The sequence below is a fragment of the Trypanosoma grayi genome (genome assembly GCF_000691245.1).
Source record: "Trypanosoma grayi strain ANR4 Tgr_246_V1, whole genome shotgun sequence".
NCBI classification, from domain to species: Eukaryota; Euglenozoa; class Kinetoplastea; order Trypanosomatida; family Trypanosomatidae; genus Trypanosoma; species Trypanosoma grayi.
The window spans coordinates 1-21,173 of NW_008825865.1; the positions used below are offsets into that span (position 1 = coordinate 1).

Sequence of the window (21,173 nt, forward strand, 5' to 3'; positions counted from 1 at the left end):
ATATCTACTTGCCGTTTATGGGCGTTTCAGCCTGTTGATGCCGACCTCCACGGACGGCTTTGCCATTCTTTCCTTCCCTCTTTGTGTGCGTGTGTGTATTCTTCTTTTTTTTGTCTTCCCGCACTCTGTTACTGATGCCTCCGGTTGGTGTGGCTGCAGGGAGGAACAGAGGCATTATTACTGCTGCGATGTCGCTGATTGTTGCCGGCGCAACTGGGGCGATTGGCCGCTGCGTTGTGCGCGAGGCGCTGCGACGGGCGGAGATTACACGGGTCGTTGCACTAACGCGTTCCACCGCCGTCAGCGACCCCGCAGCCCTCTTCAACTTCACGGTTCTCTCGGACGCCGCTGAGGCAACCAACAACAACAACAGCAGCAGCAGTACTACCGACGCTGTGACGCCAGAGCAATTGAGGCGCCTGATACCAGTGACGTTCGATTGGGAGAAGTTCTGCGGCTTCTGGACGCAGAGGGAGGCGGGTGGTGCAGCCACTGACGTGCAGTACGTGGGCGGCAGCTATGAGAGTGCAGAGGCGTACTACCGTGATCTCTTTGGTGGCCACGCGTACGCTGCTATGTGCCTCGGCACCACGCGCCACGATGCGGGGAGCGCAGCCGCGTTTGAGCACTGCGACTACGACTACGTTGTCAACTTCGCCAAGGCCGTGCGGGCGTTCAGCGGTGACACCGTCGCCACCTACGCGCAGGTGAGTGCGCAGTTGGCCGACAAGAATTCGTGGCTTCTCTACAACAAGACAAAGGGACGCGCGGACGCAGCGGTGGAGGCGCTCCAGTTCCCACGCTGCTGCATCTACCGCCCGGGGCTGCTCAACCGCGGCGCCAAGACCCGCACAGTCGAGAAGGTCGCGCAGTGGTTTGTGCGCGGCATTCCCGTCGAGACGTGCGGCCGCGCCATTCTGCGGGACATGCTGTTCTGCAGCAAGAGAAGCAGCAGTGATGCTGCGATTCCACCTTGCGAGTGTGCGGGTAAGGCGGAGAGCACACCCTCGACAGGCACGCAAGTCATAATATTTGCAAACAGCGCCATCCAAAAGGAAGCTGCGGACTTGAAGTGAGTTTGTATTGCGGCTTGCGTGCATCTGCATTGTGCGCCATTCGTAGGGTTTGTTGCCACACGCCGGCGCATCAGGTATATTTGGGGGATTGTATTGGTGCACACGTCTTATGGGATATAGGATTTGTTTGCTTCTACTTGTAGTCTTCTTTTTTTCTTTCCGTTTTTCTTTTTTTTTTGCCCCCTTCTTTGCTGGTCGGTGTTCTCGCCCCACGCACATCCATCCGTTGCGTAACCTCTACCGCTTTGGCGGCGCTTCAGTGATAAAGCACTGCCTTGCTGTGCGCTGTGCGTGCGGGGCCTCGTCTTTTCTCCGGCCGGTGAACCGCGTGGCACGTGCAAAAATTTGCACTTGGCCTAACTGCGTGTAGGGGCGAAATACGCCTCGTCAAGTCTGAGTGCTGAGAGGCCGCAAGAGCAGCAGCAGCAGCAGCAGCCACAACAGTTGCGCACACGCGCAGATACACAGAGGCATTTAAAATATTACTAAAAATATATATACATTTGTTTACAAAGGATACGGCAGCGTCTTCAGGAAGCGTAGCTCTGGTTGTCTGCTTGGTGCTGGTGAATAGAAATGGACTTCTTCTCTGTGTTGAATCAGCGGCAGCTCGACCAGAACAGCGAACTCCGCAGACAGTACCGCATCTCCGTCTGCTACGCGGCGGGGGCGGTGTTCGCGCTGCTCTTAGCGTCCGTCGTGGCACCCGCCGGCATCCCGTCCGACTCCCGCAAGGGCAACCTCTGGTGGAACGTCGCTGTGCTGCTGTTTGTGTCTAGCAGTGTGGCGGCGTACGCGGCGATGTTGAAGGCGCTGCATGCCCTGACGGCGAACCGCTTCTTCCTGCCGTCGCCATACGCCCTGCCGCGTTCTGTAGGCGCCGTGCTGCTCATGCCGGTGCCCAATGAAGCTCTTACACGGGGGCAGCGGGTGGTGCTTGTCTACGGGCTACTGGCGGCTTCCGTGGTTTCTCTGTATCTTGGGCTATCGAGCAAGCCGTACAGCGCGTACCTGCTGCTGCTGCTGGTGCAGCTGGCGCTGTTTGTCTCACTGTGGTTGATCGTCAGCCGTATGATGTGCCTGTCACGCTGAGTGGCAGCGCGGTTGGCGGCTGGGGGGCGGTGGGGAAAAAGACTTCTGTGCGTTGGGGAAACGGAGTGGCGAGATGGAGAGAGAGAGAGAGAGAGAGAGAGAAACGGAATGAAGAGAAACAAAAAGAAAGAGAAAAAAAAGCTGAGGAGCACACGGAAGGAACGAATGAACGAGAGAGAGAGAGGGGAGGAGGAAGGGAATAGGTGGGCGGTGGAGGGTGGGGAGGCGAGGGGCTGACGCGTGCATGTTCTACAATACGGTGGATGGAAGGCATGCGAGACCATGCTGGCGCAGCCCCGGTGTTGGACTCGTGCGCTCCTCGCGTTCCTCCTCCCTCCCCCCTCGCTTTCCTTCTCCACGCGTTGCCGTTAAACCTTTTCCCCATTGTGTATTGTCACGGTGCACACCCGTCTCGGTCGCCGCGTGCAGTGTTGCTTCGGGCGTGGAGTGCGCTTCTTTTTGTTGTTGTTGTTGTTGTTTCATTTGGTCTTCATCGTTAGCTTTCCTCTCGTGGTGCTGTCGGGGCGTGGGCTTGAGCAGCTTCAGCGGGCACATCCCATTTGGTCTCGCTGTATTGTTGCACGCCGCACTCGCCCTGCGACGAATGACGCGGACGGCCGTCTCCGTGAATACGAGCGCTGGATTGAACACTCCGTCAATGCTGCACGCAACTAGGCCATTGAAAGCGCCAACGAACCGCCCATTGCCGCGGCAAAGGGACCATGCAGCCGTCCCCACCGTTCTTGTTCCTGCTGCCGATGCTTCTGCGTCCCCGCCTACCGCGGTGGTCCCCCGTCGCAAAGATTTGGAGGAGCGATTGCAGTATCTACTGCTCGTGGAGGACCGTCTCACCCCTGCCATTGTGGAGGACGACGTGCGCCAAGTGATAGCAGAGCTTCGCCGACGACGAGGCGAGCGAAAGGCCGTCGTGCCCCCAGTCCGGCGCGCATCCGGCGCGGCAGGCGGGGTTCGGCCGCACGTGCTGGCATTAGTGCAGGCGTGCGAGGCGAGTAGTGACGCCGCCGCGGTCGAGGGGCTGCGCGCCTTCCACCGCAGTCATTATGTGCACCAAGGCAACGAGGTGGGTCGTTCGCTGGTGTTTACGGCGCTGGCGGAGCTGCTACTGATGCGGCGGGAGCGCAGCAGCGACGATGTGCAGGAGGCGCTATCGATGCTGGATGTCGCCGTGGGTGACCGCCACGTGGGGGCGATGCTGCAAGTCGGCATCTGCCTACGCGATGGGCTCGGCGTGCCGCGCGACTTGGTGGCAGCGATCACGTGGATAGAGCGCGCTGCTGACGCCGGATACGCCCCCGCGATGTTTGAGCTCGCCGTTATGTACGACGATGGCGTCGAGGACAGCAGCCGCTGCCTCGAGTCCGACTGGGGCGAGGCGATGAAGTGGTACCGCTGCGCCGCGGAGCTGGGGCACACGATGGCCCAGCTTAACCTCGGAAAGTTGCTGTGGCGTGCCGCAACTGCAGCCAGCGACGGTGGTGGCGGTGACAGTGCTATTATTACGGGACTACAGAAGCGAGCACGTGAGTTTCTAGAGAGGGCGGCATCCGCAGGGAATGAAGAGGCGGTGCGGCTCCTACGCTACAGGTGAAACGACGTGAAGGAACAGCAGATATATATATATATATATATATATATATACTGTCTTGTTGCTTCAAATGCTTGTTGTGTGATGGTGCCGTGCCCTTTACCTGTCACGATGTAAAGTAACTGAGAATTACATCCGATACCGTCTTCTGCACACGTACACTATTGCGCAGATCGGTAAACGGCAATGGTTTTTTTTCTCTTTGTGTGTGTGTGTGTGTGTGCCTGTTTGTTTATTTGAACAGTGGGCGAGACGAATGCATTGTGACGTTGTTGTTGACGATCGCTGGTGGTGGTTAAGCTTCTGCTCCACCTATGCCGGGTGAATGGTGCCGCTGCTCTGTAGAGATTTTTCTTTGCTTAGTGTAACGTATTTACGTTATTGGAGCCGTTCTTCGTTGGTGACATGTCATTTTTTTTTTGAATTATTTTGCTTTGCTTTTGCCAACTTGGTCCTTTTTCTCTTTGGCAGTGTTGTTTCGTAGCAGGGGCTTGTCTCGTTGGGCACTGCAAAGGAAAATAGCCACCCAAAGAGAGAACGAGGGAGTCAGGCAGGCGAAAGCTAACGGCGGTGCGAGTAGATAGAAGGGTTAACACGGAGGAATAATAAGAGAAGCATAAAGTGCAGACATTCTCGTTCAATAGAAGCAGCAGCAGAGATGGGGATGATAGGAAAGAATAGCATCATTCATGACATCCGTCTCCTGCGGCGACGCCACTGGTCGACATGGGTAACAGTGTGGCCATTTGTGGTACTTTACTCTGTGAGCTTCGCACTGTACATGGACCCTGAGCTGGTGTGGGATCGTGTGACGTATCTCCTGCACACAACCTACATTGACTTCTTTCACGCTATTTGCATCCCCGTATTGCTCTTTTTCCACGGCTTCCTGTCGCTCTTTACGATTTGGTCCGTGCGCTTCCGCTCCACGATTCTCTTCCACGCAGTGCACCCCGACAACATGGCGTCAGCCACCCATGTCTTTGTGTGCACACACGATCATAAAGGAGAGTCGGAGATCGTGCCGCTTATTCCCCCATGCGATGGGCACCCCACGTGCTTTGTATTCCAGCAGCGGAAGTGGAAGCTGGACGCCGCGACCGGCTGCTTCGTAAAACCCCGCTTCCCCACGAAAAACACCTTGGCGTCGTACGTGGAGTGGAAGGGGCTTGGCACCGCAGATGACTGTGCGCGGCAGCTCGACACATTCGGCGCGAACAAGATGGAGGTGGTGATTCCGGAGTTCCAGAGCCTCTTCGTCGACCACGCACTCGCACCATTCTTCGTGTTCCAGATGTTTTGCGTTCTGCTTTGGTGCCTGGATGAGTACTGGTACTACTCGCTCTTCACAGGCGTTATGATGGTGGGCATGGAGTGCACCGTCGTGGTGCAGCGCATCCGCAACATGAAAACGCTGCGCGACATGGCGGAGGTGCCGGTTCGCCAAATGACGGTGCTCCGCGGCGGCTCTGAGGTGCGCGTTGCGACGTCGGAGCTGCTGCCGATGGACCTCATTGTGGTGGAGAGCAACGCGCCGTGCCCGGTTGACGCGTTGATTGTGTGCGGCACGTGCGTCGTGAACGAGGCGACACTGACGGGTGAATCGACGCCGCAGCTGAAGGAGGCAGTTGACCGCGTCGACATCACGCTCGACGTGAAGAAGCACACACGTCACATGCTCTTCTCGGGCACGCAGCTGCTTCTCAGCAACGGCCCCCACGGTAAGAAAGACACTGAACGCGGCCGAGCTCTCGCGGTTGTGCTCAAGACGGGCTTTGAGACGAAGCAGGGGAAGCTGCTGCGCACCATCCTACACAGTCAGGGCCGTGTGAGTGAAAATAGTGGAGAGTCGTTCGCTTTTATTGGTGTCCTTGTCGTGTTCGCGCTGGCCGCTGCTGGGTATCTTCTTAAGCGGGGTCTTCACGACCCTAACAGGAGTCGCTGGAAGTTATTTCTGTCGTGTGTGCAGATTATCACAGCGGTGGTGCCTCCCGAGCTGCCGATGGAGCTTTCCCTGGCAGTCAACACCTCACTGCTCGCCCTCATCAAGCTACAGGTTTTCTGTACAGAGCCTTTCCGAATTCCGTTTGCTGGTAAGGTTGACACATGCTGCTTCGACAAGACAGGAACTCTCACTACAGACGAGATGCTTTTTGGGGGCGTCGACATGGCGGACGGGAGTGGTCTGCTTAATCAACTCAAGACGGTACCAAAGACAGCGGAGACGGTGCTTGTGACGTGCCACTCCCTGCTGCAACTTGAGGGAACTGACACGGTGGCTGGTGATGCAATGGAGAAGGCTTCGGTGGGCGCGCTTGGGTACAAAGTGGGCCACGACGACTCTGTTGTGTATGACCCACCGCCGCCAAAGAGCAACGACGAGGGGAAAAACGCAGACACATGCAAGTCTGCCAGCAACAAGAAAAAAGATGCTCATGGAAACAAACAGTACAAAATTCTTGCGAGGTTTCCCTTTCTGGCGAATCTGCGTCGTATGTCCTGCGTCGTGAGCTCTCAAGATGGGAAGCTTGTCGTGACAAAGGGATCGCCTGACGCGATAGCGAAGTTGTGCGTAAATGTTCCGCCCGATTTTCACGCCGTGGCGAATGCTCACGCCTCAAGTGGGTACCGCGTGATTGCGCTGGCGTCTCGCCACTTGCGAGAGGAGGAGCGGTCGAAGGAGGCTATCCAGAGCATGAAGCGGGAGGACTGTGAAAAGGACCTCACCTTCGCCGGTCTCGCGGTGTACGAGTGTCCACTGAAGAAGGATGCGAAGAGCACTATTTCGAATTTGCAGGGTGGAAGCCACCGCTGTGTCATCATCACAGGTGACAGTGTGCAAACGGCCATTTCAGTTGGGCGCGATGTGTCGATTCTGGAATGCCGCCGGCAGCTGGTTGCGAGTGGCGGGAAAGATGGCAGTGCTGCAGTGGTGTGGCATGACGCCTCAACGGGCGATTCAGTGTCTCTGGACGAGCGCGCGATTCTCGACAAGACATTTGTGCGCACACGCAAGCATATGACCCCTGCTGAAGACGAATGGGATCTCTGCGTGAACGCGGAGAACATTTCGCCGACCGCCATGACAGCCCTCATCGCCGCGTGCAACGAAAAGATCTCTGTGTGGGCCCGCTGCGCCCCAACGCAGAAGGAGGACATCGTCACAGACCTTAAGAAGAAGGACCACATCGTTCTCATGGCGGGCGACGGCACGAATGACGTGGGGGCGCTGAAGCAGGCACACACCGGCATCGCCGTGCTGAACGCCGCCGCGGTAGCAGCGCCGGAGAACGGCGACGGCGGCGCGGTGGTTGACAGAACACCACAGCCGCACAGCGAACCAGATATCCCTGCAGAATATAAAATCCCACCAGGGTTTAAATTGACGGTTGTGCCGCCGCAGCCGCCGCAGGACGCGCCTCTTATGGAGCAGGTTCGCTGGAAGATGACAGAGGCCCGCCGAAAGGCTGAGGTAATGCAAATCACGCGTTGGAACAAGCAGTTGCAGGCAAACAAGCAGAAGAAAGATGCGGAGAAGGCCGCCGCGCCACCACCGCCCCCAGGGTCTACTTCCGACTTTCTTATGGAGTCGCTCTTCAATGCGGACGACATGGACATGGGTGGGCCACCGCAGATCAAGCTTGGTGATGCGTCTATTGCGGCACCCTTTACGTGCCGCTCTAAGGCGCTCATGTCCATTTGCGACATTGTTCGGCTTGGTCGAAGTACCCTTGTGACGACGCTGCAGATGTACAAAATCCTTGCCCTCAACTGCCTTACCTCAGCGTACTCCATGTCGGTGTTGCAGACTGACGGTGTGAAGCTTGGTGAGAAGCAGATGATCCTGGCGGGAATGATTCTCTCTGTCTGCTTCCTCTGCATGTCACGTAGTCAGCCACTGCCACATCTTTGCCCTCAGAGGCCAATTACACGGGTATTCCATCCATACATGGTCTGTACAATATTTTTGCAGTTTGCCCTGCACCTGTACAGTATGATGAAAACCGTGAAGCTAGTGGAGGAGGTGGACAGCGCTGAGGTGGAGAACATGCGGCAGATGGGCACTGAGGGGGAGTTCAAACCAACGTTGCTTAACTCGGCGATGTTTATGCTTACCTCACTCATGGGTGGCGTCACCTTCGCGGTCAATTATCGCGGCGAGCCCTTTATGCAGAGCATGCGTAAGAACAGGCCCATGTTCTACGCGCTGATTTTTCTCACACTAGTTGTATTCTACTTTGCATCCGAGACCGATCCAGAGGTGAACGCCATGTTTGAGATTGTGGCGTTCCCCTCGTTGGAGTTCCGCCAGCGTTTCATTCAGCTGCTGGTGGTAGATGCTGGTGGGAGTTTCGTTATCGAGTACGCCTGTCTTTACCTCCTGACCGACTATGCGTGAGGGGCCGACGTCGTCCATGCCGATGCACCGCGCATCCATGGCAGGCGGACATATATCTGTATGCGTATATATGCATACACTCGGAGAAGGAAAACGGGTTGAATAACAGAAAAAAAAAGAGCACACAACAATGAGTAAGAATACGTTTGGCTGTTATATAATGGAAGAGAATCAAAGACGAAAGAAATGGTACATTCGTTTTAATTTGCGACGCCTCCCGCCCCAACGCGGGGTAGTTGCTCCAAGGTTTTGTAACCATAACTAAGTTCGATGCTTTAATCATCGAGAAATAGGCGACGAGGTTGTTATTGTGCGCGCACCACCACTCCCCACTTCCGTCTGTGCGCATGCGACTTATGTGTGTGCTGCATCTCTCCTCCATCCTGAACTTTTCATCATTTTGAACTTTTCATTTCTGTTTCTTTCATTTCTTACTGCGTCTGCTAGCGACGCACTTTATTACTGTAGGGGGCCGGACATGCGGAATTCGTCGAGCGAGGTTGAGACCAAACGGGATTTCAGCGTCGCATTCGACCAGACGATCCACGCGACGACGTGCGACACGAGCGGCCAGTCGGCGCACGGCTTCGCGGACGACCCGCGTGCGTCGCTGAGCGTGCCGGAGTACCTTGACGGCGCCGTTATGGCGGTCCTCACGGAGGGGCTGGAGGATCTGTGCCGCCAGCGCCCAGCGAACCCGGTTGACCACCTCGCCTTCTTTCTGCTGCGGCGCTCGCAGAGTAACGCCGCTATAGAGGTGGCGCCACAAGACGCGGTGCCGATGGAGCCGTTGAAGACGCGGCCCTAATGGCATCCCTCAAGCCGTTTGTATCTCTCTCTCTCTCTCTCTCTGTGTGTGTGCGTCCAACTTCGGGCGCCGCCATGCATGTACCACATGTGCTACAACTAAAGAGACATGTCCTCTCTGGGGGAATTTTCGAGCTTGGTGACTCTTGCCATTGAATGGATTCGAGGTATTGCCTTTCCTTGTCTTTGCCTCTTCCTCTCTTCTCTGCCAGACACCAGGGTGCGCACAAAATAAAAAAAGGGGGGGGTGGCAGGAAGGAGCACATGTGGGTATGATGCGGCGTGCTAGGTGCTGCTTGTATCCCGCGGCGTCGCTGTCCGCTTTCGTCACTTGCCATGCGGCCTCTACGCATCCCGAGCGTCTGCTGACAGCCGACCGACGATGTGTGGCACTGCTGTCGAACTCCCATGACATTTTTGAGAACCTCGCCGCTGAGGAGACACTGCTTCGCGGCGTCGTGATTCGTCCAGGCCAGCAATTCCTCTTCATGTACGTCAATCGTCCGTGTGTGGTCATTGGCCGCAACCAGAACTATATCCATGAGGTTGCCTTTCGCAAGGCGCGGCGTGACGGCGTCGCGGTTGCCCGCCGAGCCTCTGGTGGCGGCGCAGTCTATCACGACACGGGGAACGTGTGTCTGTCCGTATTCACTCATCGCGATGACTATCATCCGGAGAGGAGCATTCAGATACTGCGTCTGTTTCTCTGCCGTGAGTACGGCATTCACCCTGACCGTCTTACTACGACAAGCCGATATGATCTCTTTCTTGACGGGAGGAAAATAACGGGATCTGCAATGCGGGTGCAAAGGGATATTTCGTACCATCACTTTACCCTTCTGGTGTCTTCGTGTCGTGAGCGGCTCGGCGCCTATCTCCACTCGGAGGGACAGCACGTTTCCTTCTCCACCTTGTCTGTGGGCTCGGTCCGCTCGCCTGTGACTACGCTGCAGCGCGCTGGAGTTTTGCCGGCGTCATTGTGTGACGACGGAAGCAATGGCAAAGCGGTGCAACACATTCAAGACGCTGCAGCGAAGTTTTTTCTCCTTCATGCGAACGACATTTTGGCGCACCGGGCGCCGTGGGAGCTGGACCCCTCTGCGCTCATCACGCCGGGGCAGGAGGAGATGGCCTCGCGGTTGCACGGCGATGATATTTTTCTGCTTGATGTCGTGGGAGCACGGCAGCAGGATACGCCCATTGTGGACGGTGAGCGCCGCAAAGCACCTTCGGGGTCTGCCAAGAGTGTGCGGGAGGAGGTGATACGCCTAAGTTCTTCGGACTGGCTATTCTCCATGCCTAAGTTCGAGACGCGCATCGCCGTGAGCGCAGCGGACATTCTTGCTTTGAAGGATGACACGCCAACGTGCCGTCGCATTACACCAAGCGTCGTTACATATTTGATGCAGGGTCACGAACGGCTTGACATCACCACAGTTGTCGAGAGACGCCGGGTGACGTCGGTGACAGTCTGCTGGGTGGACAAGGCAGGCGACACGCCCGAGGAGGCGTGGTGCGCTTGCCTCTTGAAGACTCTGCTGGAAGGCAACAACGTGGACAGTGCTGCTGTTGATGTGAGTGAGGAGAATGCGGTGCTTATGGCTGCGATTCAGATGGAATGCCGTGGTCTCCTCGACGGCATGCCTTGTGCTGCCGATTCGACAGATGGGGGACAGGACGCGTTGCTTCTCTTCCTACAAGCGTTGTTGTGTGCGTGGCGTGATAAGAACGTCTTCACCCCTGTTGAGGACTAAGAGGGTGTGGTTAAACAGCAGAAAAGGCGGTACAATGTGTATGACTGAGTGAGACGAGGATTCTGGATGAGCATTGATAACTGTTTGCTTTCTTTGGTAAAATTTTTTTTCTCGTTTTCTCTGTTTGTGTGTGTGTAATCATGTCTCGTGCAAAGCGGTAGAAAGGCGTGGAGTAAATGCAGCGGCTCTCGTCGCATGTCTCGCAGTGTGTGTGGCGGGCAGTGATGCCATGCGGCCGGTGCATCTATTCACTGCCGCTCGCGTTGCCCTCGCGCTGTTATTATCCGGCGATTCCACTGCGTTCACCCAAAGCAGCGGAGGCGCCCGCGTATCAGTGCGGGGAGTGCGGGAAGACGTTTCGTCTGCTAAACGCACTTAATCATCACATCATGACAAAGCACGCCGGCCACGCCAAGGCGATGGTGAACAGAGGGGGGAAGTTGGAGGAAGTGAAACCTGAAGAAGCAAAGGCCAAAGCTTCACCGACGACTGACACCCCACCAGCAGGAGCAGCAGCTTCTCACACCCCCACAGGTTTTCCTGGCATGACGTACTCGCCGTTGGGGGGTGCTGCGCCATTTGGAACTCCAGTTGGAGCGACCACAGTGACACCGAGTCAGGCACAATCTTCGACAACAATACCGGCAGGGACGAATACCATGTCGGGAAACACCGTGACAGACGAGGATGCTGACAAGAAGCTTTTTGTTTGCACCATCTGCCAAAAAACATTCCGTTTGGAGGCGGCATTGCAGCATCACTATCAGGCCAAGCATAACATGGAGATGCCGACCGTCTCCGCAAGTGGGAGTAGTCGACCTGCGGTTCCAAGCAGTACTGTCGCCGGCGTGGCAGGCGCAGCCGTTGGTGCTGCCTCCGATGATGCGGCGAAAACCACTTCGGGTGTGCAGTACGTCCATGGCCAGGACTCTGTTCTTCCTCAGGCCCCACAGTACCACCTTGACGTTGCCCCCAACGCCCCGGAAGAGGGCGACGTTGCGGCCCATTGGCGATGTGTCAACCACTGTGTTGTACTGGGCATGGTACAGAACATTCAGGAGGGATACGTGTTTGAGGACAAGGTCGTTCAGTTCACGTTGATTACTGACTTTGAGGGGCCCTCTCCTGGCGACCCTGACAAGGACTTTCATACCGTACGTGTCTTTGACGGCAGCTACAGCGAACAGGTGAAGCAGGAACTGCGGGAAGGGGAGCGTTTCCTCGTGACGGGTCGGCTGCGTATGGTACCGCAGTACGACAGTGCCATGAAGAAGTATTACCACTACCCGGTCATTCAAGTTCACCCAGGCTCCGGCTCTGTACTGAAGGTCTGACCTTCAGAGAGAGAGAGAAGGGGGGAGAAGAAGTGTGTGTGTGTGTGTGCCTGAGCGGTGATGGTCGTCTTCCGATTTTTCTTTATTGTTGTTGTTGTTGTTAATGAGAAGGACTGAGAGGAGTCTTCCAACGGGCAACACGAGAGAAGGGACTGTCGTGTGAGTGCTACTTGAATCATTGCCTGGGCAACCTCTTCTCTCTTCATATTTTATTGTTTCTTGCACTTCCCTTGAGGGTCCACCCTGGGCCAAATCGAGCAGCTGCTGTCGCATTCACGTGAACTTTTTTGTCAAAGCCGACAAACATATAGACAGACCACGTGAAGAGAGCTTGAGTGTTGGTGGGGGGTGGGTGATCAAGGGACAAAAAGAAAATGAAGTTGTCGAAAACACAAGGGCCAGAATCCCCGAAACAAAAGCCGAGTGTGACTGCGGTGGGCAACTTCGGATGTGAGGCACGCTGCTGCTGTGTGGTTGGTGACGTTGTGTGGGTGGCGGAGCTGAAGGGTGGCATCGCCGTGTGCGATGCGCAGCAGGGGCATGTGCTGCATCACGTTTCTGTCGCCGATCCCGACACGCGCGTTCATTTCAAGGCCATGGTGCTCGTCTTCGAGGAGGTATGGGCAGGCTGCAACGCTGGCACCGTCCACATCTTTGATGCGCCCACGCGACGGTGGAAGCGGTCGATGTCTATTCATGGCGTCGAGGCGGCTGCACCGATCACGTCGCTGTTCTTTGATGGCCTGTCGGTGCTGGGCGGCTCTGCAACAGGCCGCGTGGTGCAGTGGCACCCCTTTACCAAGCGGCAGATGGCGGTGTTTGTGGCGCTTGCGCCGGTGAATGCGGTGACGGTTGCCGCTGGCCTCGTTGTGAGCGGCGACCGTGACGGTGCAGTGCAGTTGTGGGATGCCCACAGCGGCGAGGTGGTTGTCGAGCATACAAAGGACACGGCAGGCGTCACGTGTCTCCTCAGCGAGACGACGACGACGACACTGTGGGTCGGCCGCCGCAACGGCACCGTCAGTGTGTACACGCTTGCGGCACCACTTGTGTTCGACGGCCGCCTCGCGGTGGGCGATGGCGCCGTAACGTCGATGCTGGCAGTCACTGGGAAGGTACTGCTGACGACGTACGACCGATCTGTTATTGTTGTTGCTGCCGCAACGCGGGAGGTGCTAACGCGCGTGACAGTGGCGCACGATGCTTTTATCTACGGCGCCGCGCGGGTCTACGCTGCCGAGACGTTGCGGGCATGGACCTTCGGGAACGATGGTGTCATTCGCGTGTGGGATGTGGCGGGATATTTCGTGCCGTGCCAATCGTCACCTGCGCTTGGTCTGTACGCGCAGGCCGCGATGGTTGACGGCGCGAAGGGTGCGCTCATGATTGAGAACGCACAATTAGCCTCGCACGCAGCGGCCTCACAAGTTCGGGTGGTTGACGTCAAGGAGGAATTGCGACTGTCACGCGATGAGGCACACGAGCTGCGCATGCGCAATGCCACATTCGAGGATGCACTCAAAGCAAAGGACACGGAAATCATGTCTCGCTCATCACGCGTTAAGGAGCTCGAGGAAGATGTGATGAGACTCCAGAAAAGTGTTATAGACGCCAACACACGCGCAGATGAGGCACTGAAGGAGGCCACCATGCTCAGGGCTGACTACAACAGAGCCTTGCAGGACGCAGCGCAGGCGCGGGCGCAGACATCCGAGCGAGTTGCCGAGAAAGCAAATGTGGAGCAGCAGCTCTCAGCACAGCGCAATGAAAAGTCGCATTTGGAGATTCGCCTCCGTGATAAGGAGGCAGAGGCGACACAGCTCAAGGCTGAGAATGCGCGACTACACAGTGCGCTTCAGCAGCTTTCCTCATCGCAAGTGGCAGACAAGGATATGTATCGGAAGATACTTGCCGACAACGAAGGAGTTATGCGGCAGGAAATAGACGAGCTGCGAAGACGACATCAGCTCATGGGTGCGTTACTGGTCTCAATGGAGTACACCATTCGGCGAAAGGAAGAGGAGGAACGTGACATGACAGCACTCCTTAACGCCTTTCGACGCAAGGTGGCGGACCGCGTCACTGATCCACATTTGGCGGCGTTGCTGAACCTCACAATGGTACGCAACCCTAGCCGGTTTGACATGGAGTGTGACGAGCACACAAAGTCATTACTCCGTGATCGTAATGGACCCTTCATCCGTTTTCTTCAGCAGCTACGAGATCGTGATCCACGCACTTACGCGCAGTTGGTCGAATACCTACAGCATCCTATGGCGGGGAATGAGTTCAACTCCCTATTTGACAAGCTGCTTGATCTCGCCAACAAGGAGAGTGGTATGCATGACGATGATATCGTAACCTTCAAGAAGAGTCTCCCAGTTCTGCTTGATTCCCTAAGCACCATGGGTGCTACAATAGACCGAACATATAGTGGTGGTGGCTTCGGAGATGCACAGTCCTTGCCAACTGGCGGGAGACAAGGAACGACGCCGCCACCGCTCACTGCGATGGAGACCAATCGCAGCGCTGCCATTGGATTAGATAAGGATGTAAAGGGTGTAACAGGTATTCTGCGCGAGGGTGGCACTGCTGCCTCTCCGAATACGGTTCCACCGCAACAGCTTCTGCAGCAGCAGCAGCCACCAACTGCAGGAGCCACCGCCGCGTCGCTGAGGGCGATGACTCCCGATGAGGAAGACATCACGGTGTTCCTGCGGCGAATGAATCTTGGGAGCGATGGCCCCGGTGCTGTGGGGCAGACGGCGTTTGACAGTGGAGAGATCGCCTATGTGAAACAGATGCAAAGCACGTTTGAGTTCATTCTGCAGACACGCCGGGACCTGGTGGAGCAACTGGCTATTCTTGCGGGGCGTGTTGTTAAGGCACGCCAAGTTGTAGACGCGCTGACAAGCAACGCAAAGGAGGTTACATCACCTCTACACCGCCGTCTCTCCGGCAGTGGGGGCGGGAGACAAAGTTTGGGTTCGGTCGTGACGCATATTTTGGTAGAGCTGCACCGCCTTGTGTCGGGCATCGTGGCGGCGTACCTCACAGCTGCCGAGAAGCAGCGACTGGGCCTTGGCGCTTAGTTGCGGGAGGCAAACAGACGAGACTATGCATGCCCATCACTGGGAGATGAACTGTGGATGGGCGGTGTGGTCTGAAGCAGTGAGAGTGTGCAAGCGTCTCTCCAGCCTCTCTGTTGAGACACTCTAGATCCTTGGACGTTTGCTTCTCTTTTTTTTTATCTTATTCCAGCTGTCGTGCTTCACGGCCCGACTGAAGAGGTGACGTGCTGCTTACGTGTTTTTTTTCCCCCCTCCCTCGTTTCATTGTGTCTTCTCAATTCAGGTCACTTCGAAACGCAAAGCAAAACGAAAGCCCAAAAAAAAAGTACCGCGCGATGAATGCCAATTCTGTTTCGCAGCAGCAACAGCAACTGTATGAGGTGCTGATCAACGGGCGGCTGTACGACTGCCGCAATTTTAAGCACCCAGGGGGAAGTGTGCTGAGATTCTTCTGCGGCTCTGGTGATGCCACAGAGACGTTTATGGAGTTCCACATGAGGATGCCTAAGGCGGCCAAGCAGCTGCAGCAGCTTCCCAGTCGTCCGGCTCCTGAGTGGATTGGTGAGGACCTGAAGGAGACTGCGAGGCTTAAGAAGCTGTCACGCGACTTCAACAACCTGCGCACTGAGTTCGTTCAAGAAGGAATGTACGACCCCTCCTACCTACACGTTTTCTATCGTCTGGGGGAGTTGGTGGTAATGCACGCCCTTGGTTTGTATCTTCTCCTGTGGACCCCCTACTGGATACCCGCGTGCGTGCTGCTTGGCATTGCTGAGGGCCGTTGCGGCTGGGTTGAGCACGAAGGTGGCCACCATAGTCTTTTCGGGAATCACTGGCTCGACCAGAAGATCCAAGAGGTGTGTTACGGCCTTGGCGACGGGATGAGCGCTGCATGGTGGCGGTCGCAGCACAACAAGCACCACGCCACCCCGCAGAAACTTCGGCACGACGCTGACCTGGACACCCTCCCACTCGTTGCATTTAACCGAATCGTGGCGGAGAAAGCGAGAAACAGCTCTCTGGTGCGTCGTTGGCTCTCAATGCAGATGTACCTCTTCGTGCCGATCACGTGCTCGCTGGTGGCGCTGTCCTGGCAGCTTTTCCTGCACCCCCGGCACATGATCCGCACAAGACGTTACACCGAAATGGCGTGCGCCGCATGTCGTCTTCTGCTTATTCTGGCTATCTGCCGCAGCCTCCAGCTGACCTTGTTGCAGAGCATCGGCGGCTACCTCTTCTACCAGTTTTTTGGTGCTGCTTACATTTTCGTGAACTTTGCTCTTTCGCATTCACATCTTGGTGTCCTCTCGGCTGATGCACACGTGCATTGGGTGGAGTTTGCGTCTGTGTACACAATTAACATCGCACCACATTGGCTTACAAACTGGTGGATGGGGTATCTCAACTTTCAGATCGAGCACCACCTCTTCCCCACTATGCCACAGTTTCGTTTTGTATCATTGTACCCGCGTGTTCGCAGGTTGTTTGAGGACAATGGGCTCAAGTATGACTGTAGACCCTATTGGGACGCAATGTCAACAACATTTAGGAACCTTGGGCATGTTGGTGACATGTTTAAAGAGTCCTCTTGATCTGATTCTTGATGTATTTTTGCCGCCTTGTTTGTTTTGGTTTACATCAAGAATAATATGCTATTTTTTTTGTTTTAGGCAATGCATACCAATGTGTGCTGGTATACGCTTTGTTTTGTTGTGGTATTAGTCATTTCCTTCCCGTCACGGTGCTGCTCGCTTTTTGTTGTTGTTGTTGTCATTGCGGTTGGCGTCTTTTTGTGCGGACATCTCTTGCTATTTTTTTTTGTTTGTTTTTGTGTGTGCCAATTCTTCCTTCTGTGGTAACGGAGCCTGGCATTGGGATGGCACGCTCGAGGTCCTCTTCGTCGTCCAATGATGACGGGGACAGCTCTGCCAGCGACAGCGGTAGCGAAGCTTCATCGTCGTCGTATTGCGGTAGCAAATCATCGTCATCATCGTTGGCATCATCGACCGCCTTATCGTGTGTGTCTGACAATGGGCGTAGTAAGCCGGTAAAGGACAGCTGTGACGCGCTGGCGGTGGAGCGCATGGAGCGCGAGCAGCGGCTCCGTCGTTTGCTCTCGCAGCGCAAAGTGGGCGACGCGACACCCATTGATGATGGAAAAAACATGGAGCCTTTTACTTTTCGAAGAGGCGCTCTTAACGAGGACGATGGTGTGCTTCTTTCGACGTTTACTAACGCCTCGTTGTTTGGGCGGCTGCTCGCTCTTCTGTCTCAGTATGAGCACTCTGCACGTTCGCACAGCCTTGACGAAGTACTGGCAGCCGCCAACCCCTTATTTTACCGCAACTTCAAGGCGACACTGGAAGACGCTGCAGCACCGCCCCCACTGCGGGATGGGGCAACTGTTCGCAGTGAATGCGCGCAACTTGATCACAGTGGCATTATTGTTCATCGGCGAAAGCGAGAGAAGTCGGCGCACGCTGTAGACCGCGATGCTGGCGTGCGGCGGCGCCGTGTCACTGAGACCCAGGCATGGCCACACGGAGGCTCCGCGACGTCTGGTATCATTGCCAAATCATTACAGAATTGGGAGCAGCACTTGTCTGCGGAGTTGAAGCAAGAGGGCGTCTCCCTTGAGAGCTTCAGGCAGCAGCGGCACGACAGTAGTTACTTGGAGGAGAGGCGGTTTCTGCAGGATGCGCAGTGGGCTGATTACCAGCGTGAGCTGCAGCTGGAAGAGAAGCGACGAGAGCAAGAGGCGAAACGAACGATTCGTCGCGGTGAGAGCGATGCGATTTGAAAAAAAGAAATGAAACAATGTCTTTTTTAAGATATTGTTTGATCGCGCAGCACCGTGGTGCCGGTTGTTAATGTGGAGTCGAGATGAACTATTTTTTTTTTTGTTTTTGTGTTCCTCTTCGGGGTGGAAGACGCGGTGGGGGATTCATCTTTCCTTTCATTGACCTTTATTGCCTTTGCCACCGCTGCTGTAGAGGAATACCCAACGGGGGAAGGAAGTCAGGCTATGGGGCACTCTGCGAAGATCACGAGGGGGGGCGACAAGACCCGCGTGAACGAGGGCCGCCGCGAGGCTAAGATGCGCGCGCAAGGTGCAAAGACCCACGCCACATCCGCGAAGGAGGCACTCGAGGCGAGGCGCGCGCAGAAGAAGAAATCGCAGGCCATCGCCACAGAGCTTCGCGCCAAGGCCCAGGTGCAAGCGAAGCCAATCGTAACTATGGCGCCGAAGGTCCAGAAGCCAGCGAAATAGTCTCAAGAACGAATACACCCGTCGTAATGGTGTATGACATCGGCTAAGTGTATGTGTGTGTGTGTGTGTGTCGCTGCAATGCTTTGTTAGTCGTGGTGCTCGGCACAATGTTCTCTGCGTGCACCTGCACATTACCTTTTGCTCGCGTCTCTTGTCTTCTGCACGCGTAGGATTCGGCTAAGGCACTACAACAAGAAGCACTATAAGGATGATGCGTCGTCTGATGATTGCCCAACCCGCCGCTGTGCGCCGCGTTGTGACGCCCGCCGTCTCTTCGGCGTTAGCCGTGCGCCGCGCCTCGACGGTGGCCATCTCCGTGCAGGGCCTGCACTACGTCGGCACTGGCCTTGCGGCTATTGCGCTGGCTGGCGTTGGCCTCGGCATTGGCACCATCTTCGGCAACCTGCTGGTCGCCTGCGCGCGGCAGCCAAACTTGACCAAGATGCTGTTCAACTACGCCATTCTTGGCTTCGCCCTGACGGAGGCTATCGGCCTGTTCGCGCTGATGCTTGCCTTCCTGATGCTCTTCTCGTAGAGATCCCGGGCGATTGTAGAGGCCGAGAAATAACTTCTTGTGATGCTTTACTCTGTGACATTCCCCGCGCTTGTATATGCTTTGGTTGGCCAGTGAGGCTGGCGTTTCGCCACTGGATCATGAAACCTGCGCAGCAGCTGTGATCAGCTAAAGGAAGGGTTATATATATATATATATATATATGTGGACGCAGGAACCGAATGCATACATTTTGACCGTAAGGGAATGATAAATTAGTAGCAACGATAGCAATGTCAGGTGGTGTGGAGGGGATGCAGGTGGTGCCATGGAGTTTTGAGGGTGGTGAAAGCGGTGGCCGCCGGGGCTGTGGTGCCTTCGGTGACGCACTTCGTCTGCTTCGCTGTTGTCTTTTGTGTTCCATCAGCCTCCCTCTGCGTCTCTGGGACCGCCTTGTCTCTGGTGATCCTTCTCTCTCCTTCACTTGATGTGGCTCTGCGTTGTTTGTCCTCGCGTGCGTTCTACGCGCTTTTTTTTCAATCTGTGGTGCTATGGTTTAGTGGCTCTTGCTCCTTTTTGTGCTTTTTTTTCGTTTGGTTGGAATTGCATCTGTTCTTGCAACCTTACGGGCAAAGTGTAGTGAAGGCGGGTAAGGGTAGCAAGGTGCGTGGAGGGAGGCCTGCTCTTATTCGTGTGAATGCCCGTTAATGAGGCTCCATGGCTGACAAGGAGAGTGGAACTTATGTTCATGGTAGCGATGTTTTGCTTCTGCTTCATGTTGGACTCCACGAAGTGCAAGACCGGCCGACTTGCAACCTGCCTTGGCGGCTCTGCCTCTCTGTGTGACCGCGACGTGGAGCAGGCATGGTGCGACGACCTGGCGATGCCGCTGGTCACTAGCAATGAAGAGGAGCGGCGTGCCTGCGCCTCACATAACTCCTCGCTTCTGCTCGTGCACGTGGTGGACGTTGGCGCCCCAGTGGCACTCACCAAGAAGTATAAGACCGTGGGGCGTGTTCCCATCACGCCGCTCGTGGCAGAGGCAATGCGGAACATATCCGGAGGTGCAGTAACGGCGAACAATGAGGGTGGCTTTCTCGGCGCGCCTCTTTTCGCCCCGCTGCGCAGCCACATTGGACTGTCATTGCCGAAGGCTGGTAACAGCCCTCCAGTAGGGGCAATCATCAATGTCTCGTACAGTCACGACACAGTAGTGGTGCCGCCGGCGTCGACGCTACTGATGGATCTTGAATCTGTGCTTCCGTTTCGAAACGATTACTTCGCCATCCGCCGCTACCTACCTGGCCTGCAGCGCGTCTTTGAGAGGCTGCTCTCGCGCAAGACCACCTTGTCTGCCAAGAAGCGGGATCCCTGCTCGATGGTGCATCTGGTCATTGCAACCGCTCTGAGGCCGGGCACGGATGTCGCCTGGGTGGGTGAAAACACCACCCTCATCCCCATGATACTTAGTGAGGCACAGAAACATGTGCGGAGGACTATAAGCCGGTATCTGCGCAAGAAGCCTCGTTATACGCGCTTACTCAAGAGTGTCTGGTTTGTTGACGTCCCGATTGGATATCCCGTACATGATCTCAGCCTTAAAGAATGTTTTAATACGATGAGCGCCAAGCAAAGGGGGGGAAACAGAGCTGCTGGTGGCTTTGGTAGTGATGGCGGCTCCAATGCTTCTGCAGCAGAACTAGCGGCGGCCGTATGCACCACAAGTGGTGGTGCTGAGGCCAAGGCGTGCCGTGCGATGTGCGCAGCGTATCAAGAAGAGGTCTCCGCGTACCGTGCGGCGAACGAGGGTCTGCAAAAGACAGTGGGCGTAGGTGGAAGACGCCTTGGGCAGCGCAGCTTTCTACTTCCCTACCGTGATCATTTCCATACTGGAGAGGCTATGCAATGCTCGCATTGGCGAGATTGCTCTTCACTATCTGCTGAAGGTTCTACCGCAATGGCGAGAAGCATCGCAAGTAGTTTCTTCGCATAAGTGTGTAACAACCAGGAAAAAAAAAAGAGAGGAATAAAACTCTTTGTGCTATTATGGGCCTGTGCGCTTTTGCTGTGGCTGTGGTTGGGGCTTAGCAGACGCTGCTTGGCCCCCTATACTGCAATGTTCCACTGTGACTGCTTGCGCGTATACATGGCAGTGCTCTTCCCTCCAGCATCGTTTATAATCGTATAACTCACCACATGTATCTCTTGTTTTTGACCTTTTTTTAAATTTCTCCCTGTGCCTTCATGAGGCGTGCTTCTTTTTTTTTTTT

At 55.7% G+C, this 21,173-nt stretch overlaps 13 protein-coding genes across 13 annotated transcripts; all 13 read left to right on the top strand.

Moving 5' to 3' along the window:
* Positions 1–188: 188 nt before the first annotated feature.
* DQ04_02461000 (hypothetical protein) lies at positions 189–1,076 on the top strand (the record flags this gene model as incomplete). Its single annotated transcript, XM_009311897.1, has 1 exon — positions 189–1,076. One exon carries the CDS (start codon positions 189–191, stop codon positions 1,074–1,076), a length of 888 nt encoding a protein of 295 aa, XP_009310172.1.
* A 576-nt stretch (positions 1,077–1,652) lies between these two features.
* On the top strand, positions 1,653–2,168 carry DQ04_02461010 (hypothetical protein; the record flags this gene model as incomplete). The annotated part of the gene is made up of 1 exon (XM_009311898.1): positions 1,653–2,168. The coding sequence occupies one exon, from the start codon at positions 1,653–1,655 to the stop codon at positions 2,166–2,168; it is 516 nt and encodes a 171-aa protein (XP_009310173.1).
* Positions 2,169–2,772: 604 nt separating this feature from the next.
* On the top strand, positions 2,773–3,777 carry DQ04_02461020 (Sel1 domain-containing protein; the record flags this gene model as incomplete). Its single annotated transcript, XM_009311899.1, has 1 exon — positions 2,773–3,777. The coding sequence occupies one exon, from the start codon at positions 2,773–2,775 to the stop codon at positions 3,775–3,777; it is 1,005 nt and encodes a 334-aa protein (XP_009310174.1).
* A 655-nt stretch (positions 3,778–4,432) lies between these two features.
* On the top strand, positions 4,433–8,173 carry DQ04_02461030 (putative cation-transporting ATPase; the record flags this gene model as incomplete). The annotated part of the gene is made up of 1 exon (XM_009311900.1): positions 4,433–8,173. One exon carries the CDS (start codon positions 4,433–4,435, stop codon positions 8,171–8,173), a length of 3,741 nt encoding a protein of 1,246 aa, XP_009310175.1.
* Positions 8,174–8,651: 478 nt separating this feature from the next.
* DQ04_02461040 (hypothetical protein) lies at positions 8,652–8,981 on the top strand (the record flags this gene model as incomplete). The annotated part of the gene is made up of 1 exon (XM_009311901.1): positions 8,652–8,981. The coding sequence occupies one exon, from the start codon at positions 8,652–8,654 to the stop codon at positions 8,979–8,981; it is 330 nt and encodes a 109-aa protein (XP_009310176.1).
* A 271-nt stretch (positions 8,982–9,252) lies between these two features.
* DQ04_02461050 (lipoate-protein ligase) lies at positions 9,253–10,734 on the top strand (the record flags this gene model as incomplete). Its single annotated transcript, XM_009311902.1, has 1 exon — positions 9,253–10,734. One exon carries the CDS (start codon positions 9,253–9,255, stop codon positions 10,732–10,734), a length of 1,482 nt encoding a protein of 493 aa, XP_009310177.1.
* A 176-nt stretch (positions 10,735–10,910) lies between these two features.
* On the top strand, positions 10,911–12,068 carry DQ04_02461060 (RNA-editing complex protein; the record flags this gene model as incomplete). The annotated part of the gene is made up of 1 exon (XM_009311903.1): positions 10,911–12,068. One exon carries the CDS (start codon positions 10,911–10,913, stop codon positions 12,066–12,068), a length of 1,158 nt encoding a protein of 385 aa, XP_009310178.1.
* A 374-nt stretch (positions 12,069–12,442) lies between these two features.
* On the top strand, positions 12,443–15,160 carry DQ04_02461070 (hypothetical protein; the record flags this gene model as incomplete). The annotated part of the gene is made up of 1 exon (XM_009311904.1): positions 12,443–15,160. The coding sequence occupies one exon, from the start codon at positions 12,443–12,445 to the stop codon at positions 15,158–15,160; it is 2,718 nt and encodes a 905-aa protein (XP_009310179.1).
* A 314-nt stretch (positions 15,161–15,474) lies between these two features.
* DQ04_02461080 (putative delta-5 fatty acid desaturase) lies at positions 15,475–16,731 on the top strand (the record flags this gene model as incomplete). The annotated part of the gene is made up of 1 exon (XM_009311905.1): positions 15,475–16,731. One exon carries the CDS (start codon positions 15,475–15,477, stop codon positions 16,729–16,731), a length of 1,257 nt encoding a protein of 418 aa, XP_009310180.1.
* Positions 16,732–17,015: 284 nt separating this feature from the next.
* DQ04_02461090 (hypothetical protein) lies at positions 17,016–17,939 on the top strand (the record flags this gene model as incomplete). Its single annotated transcript, XM_009311906.1, has 1 exon — positions 17,016–17,939. One exon carries the CDS (start codon positions 17,016–17,018, stop codon positions 17,937–17,939), a length of 924 nt encoding a protein of 307 aa, XP_009310181.1.
* A 225-nt stretch (positions 17,940–18,164) lies between these two features.
* DQ04_02461100 (hypothetical protein) lies at positions 18,165–18,410 on the top strand (the record flags this gene model as incomplete). The annotated part of the gene is made up of 1 exon (XM_009311907.1): positions 18,165–18,410. The coding sequence occupies one exon, from the start codon at positions 18,165–18,167 to the stop codon at positions 18,408–18,410; it is 246 nt and encodes an 81-aa protein (XP_009310182.1).
* Positions 18,411–18,618: 208 nt separating this feature from the next.
* Positions 18,619–18,945, top strand: DQ04_02461110 (ATPase subunit 9; the record flags this gene model as incomplete). The annotated part of the gene is made up of 1 exon (XM_009311908.1): positions 18,619–18,945. The coding sequence occupies one exon, from the start codon at positions 18,619–18,621 to the stop codon at positions 18,943–18,945; it is 327 nt and encodes a 108-aa protein (XP_009310183.1).
* Positions 18,946–19,600: 655 nt separating this feature from the next.
* Positions 19,601–20,896, top strand: DQ04_02461120 (hypothetical protein; the record flags this gene model as incomplete). Its single annotated transcript, XM_009311909.1, has 1 exon — positions 19,601–20,896. The coding sequence occupies one exon, from the start codon at positions 19,601–19,603 to the stop codon at positions 20,894–20,896; it is 1,296 nt and encodes a 431-aa protein (XP_009310184.1).
* Between the last annotated feature and the right edge of the window lie 277 nt (positions 20,897–21,173).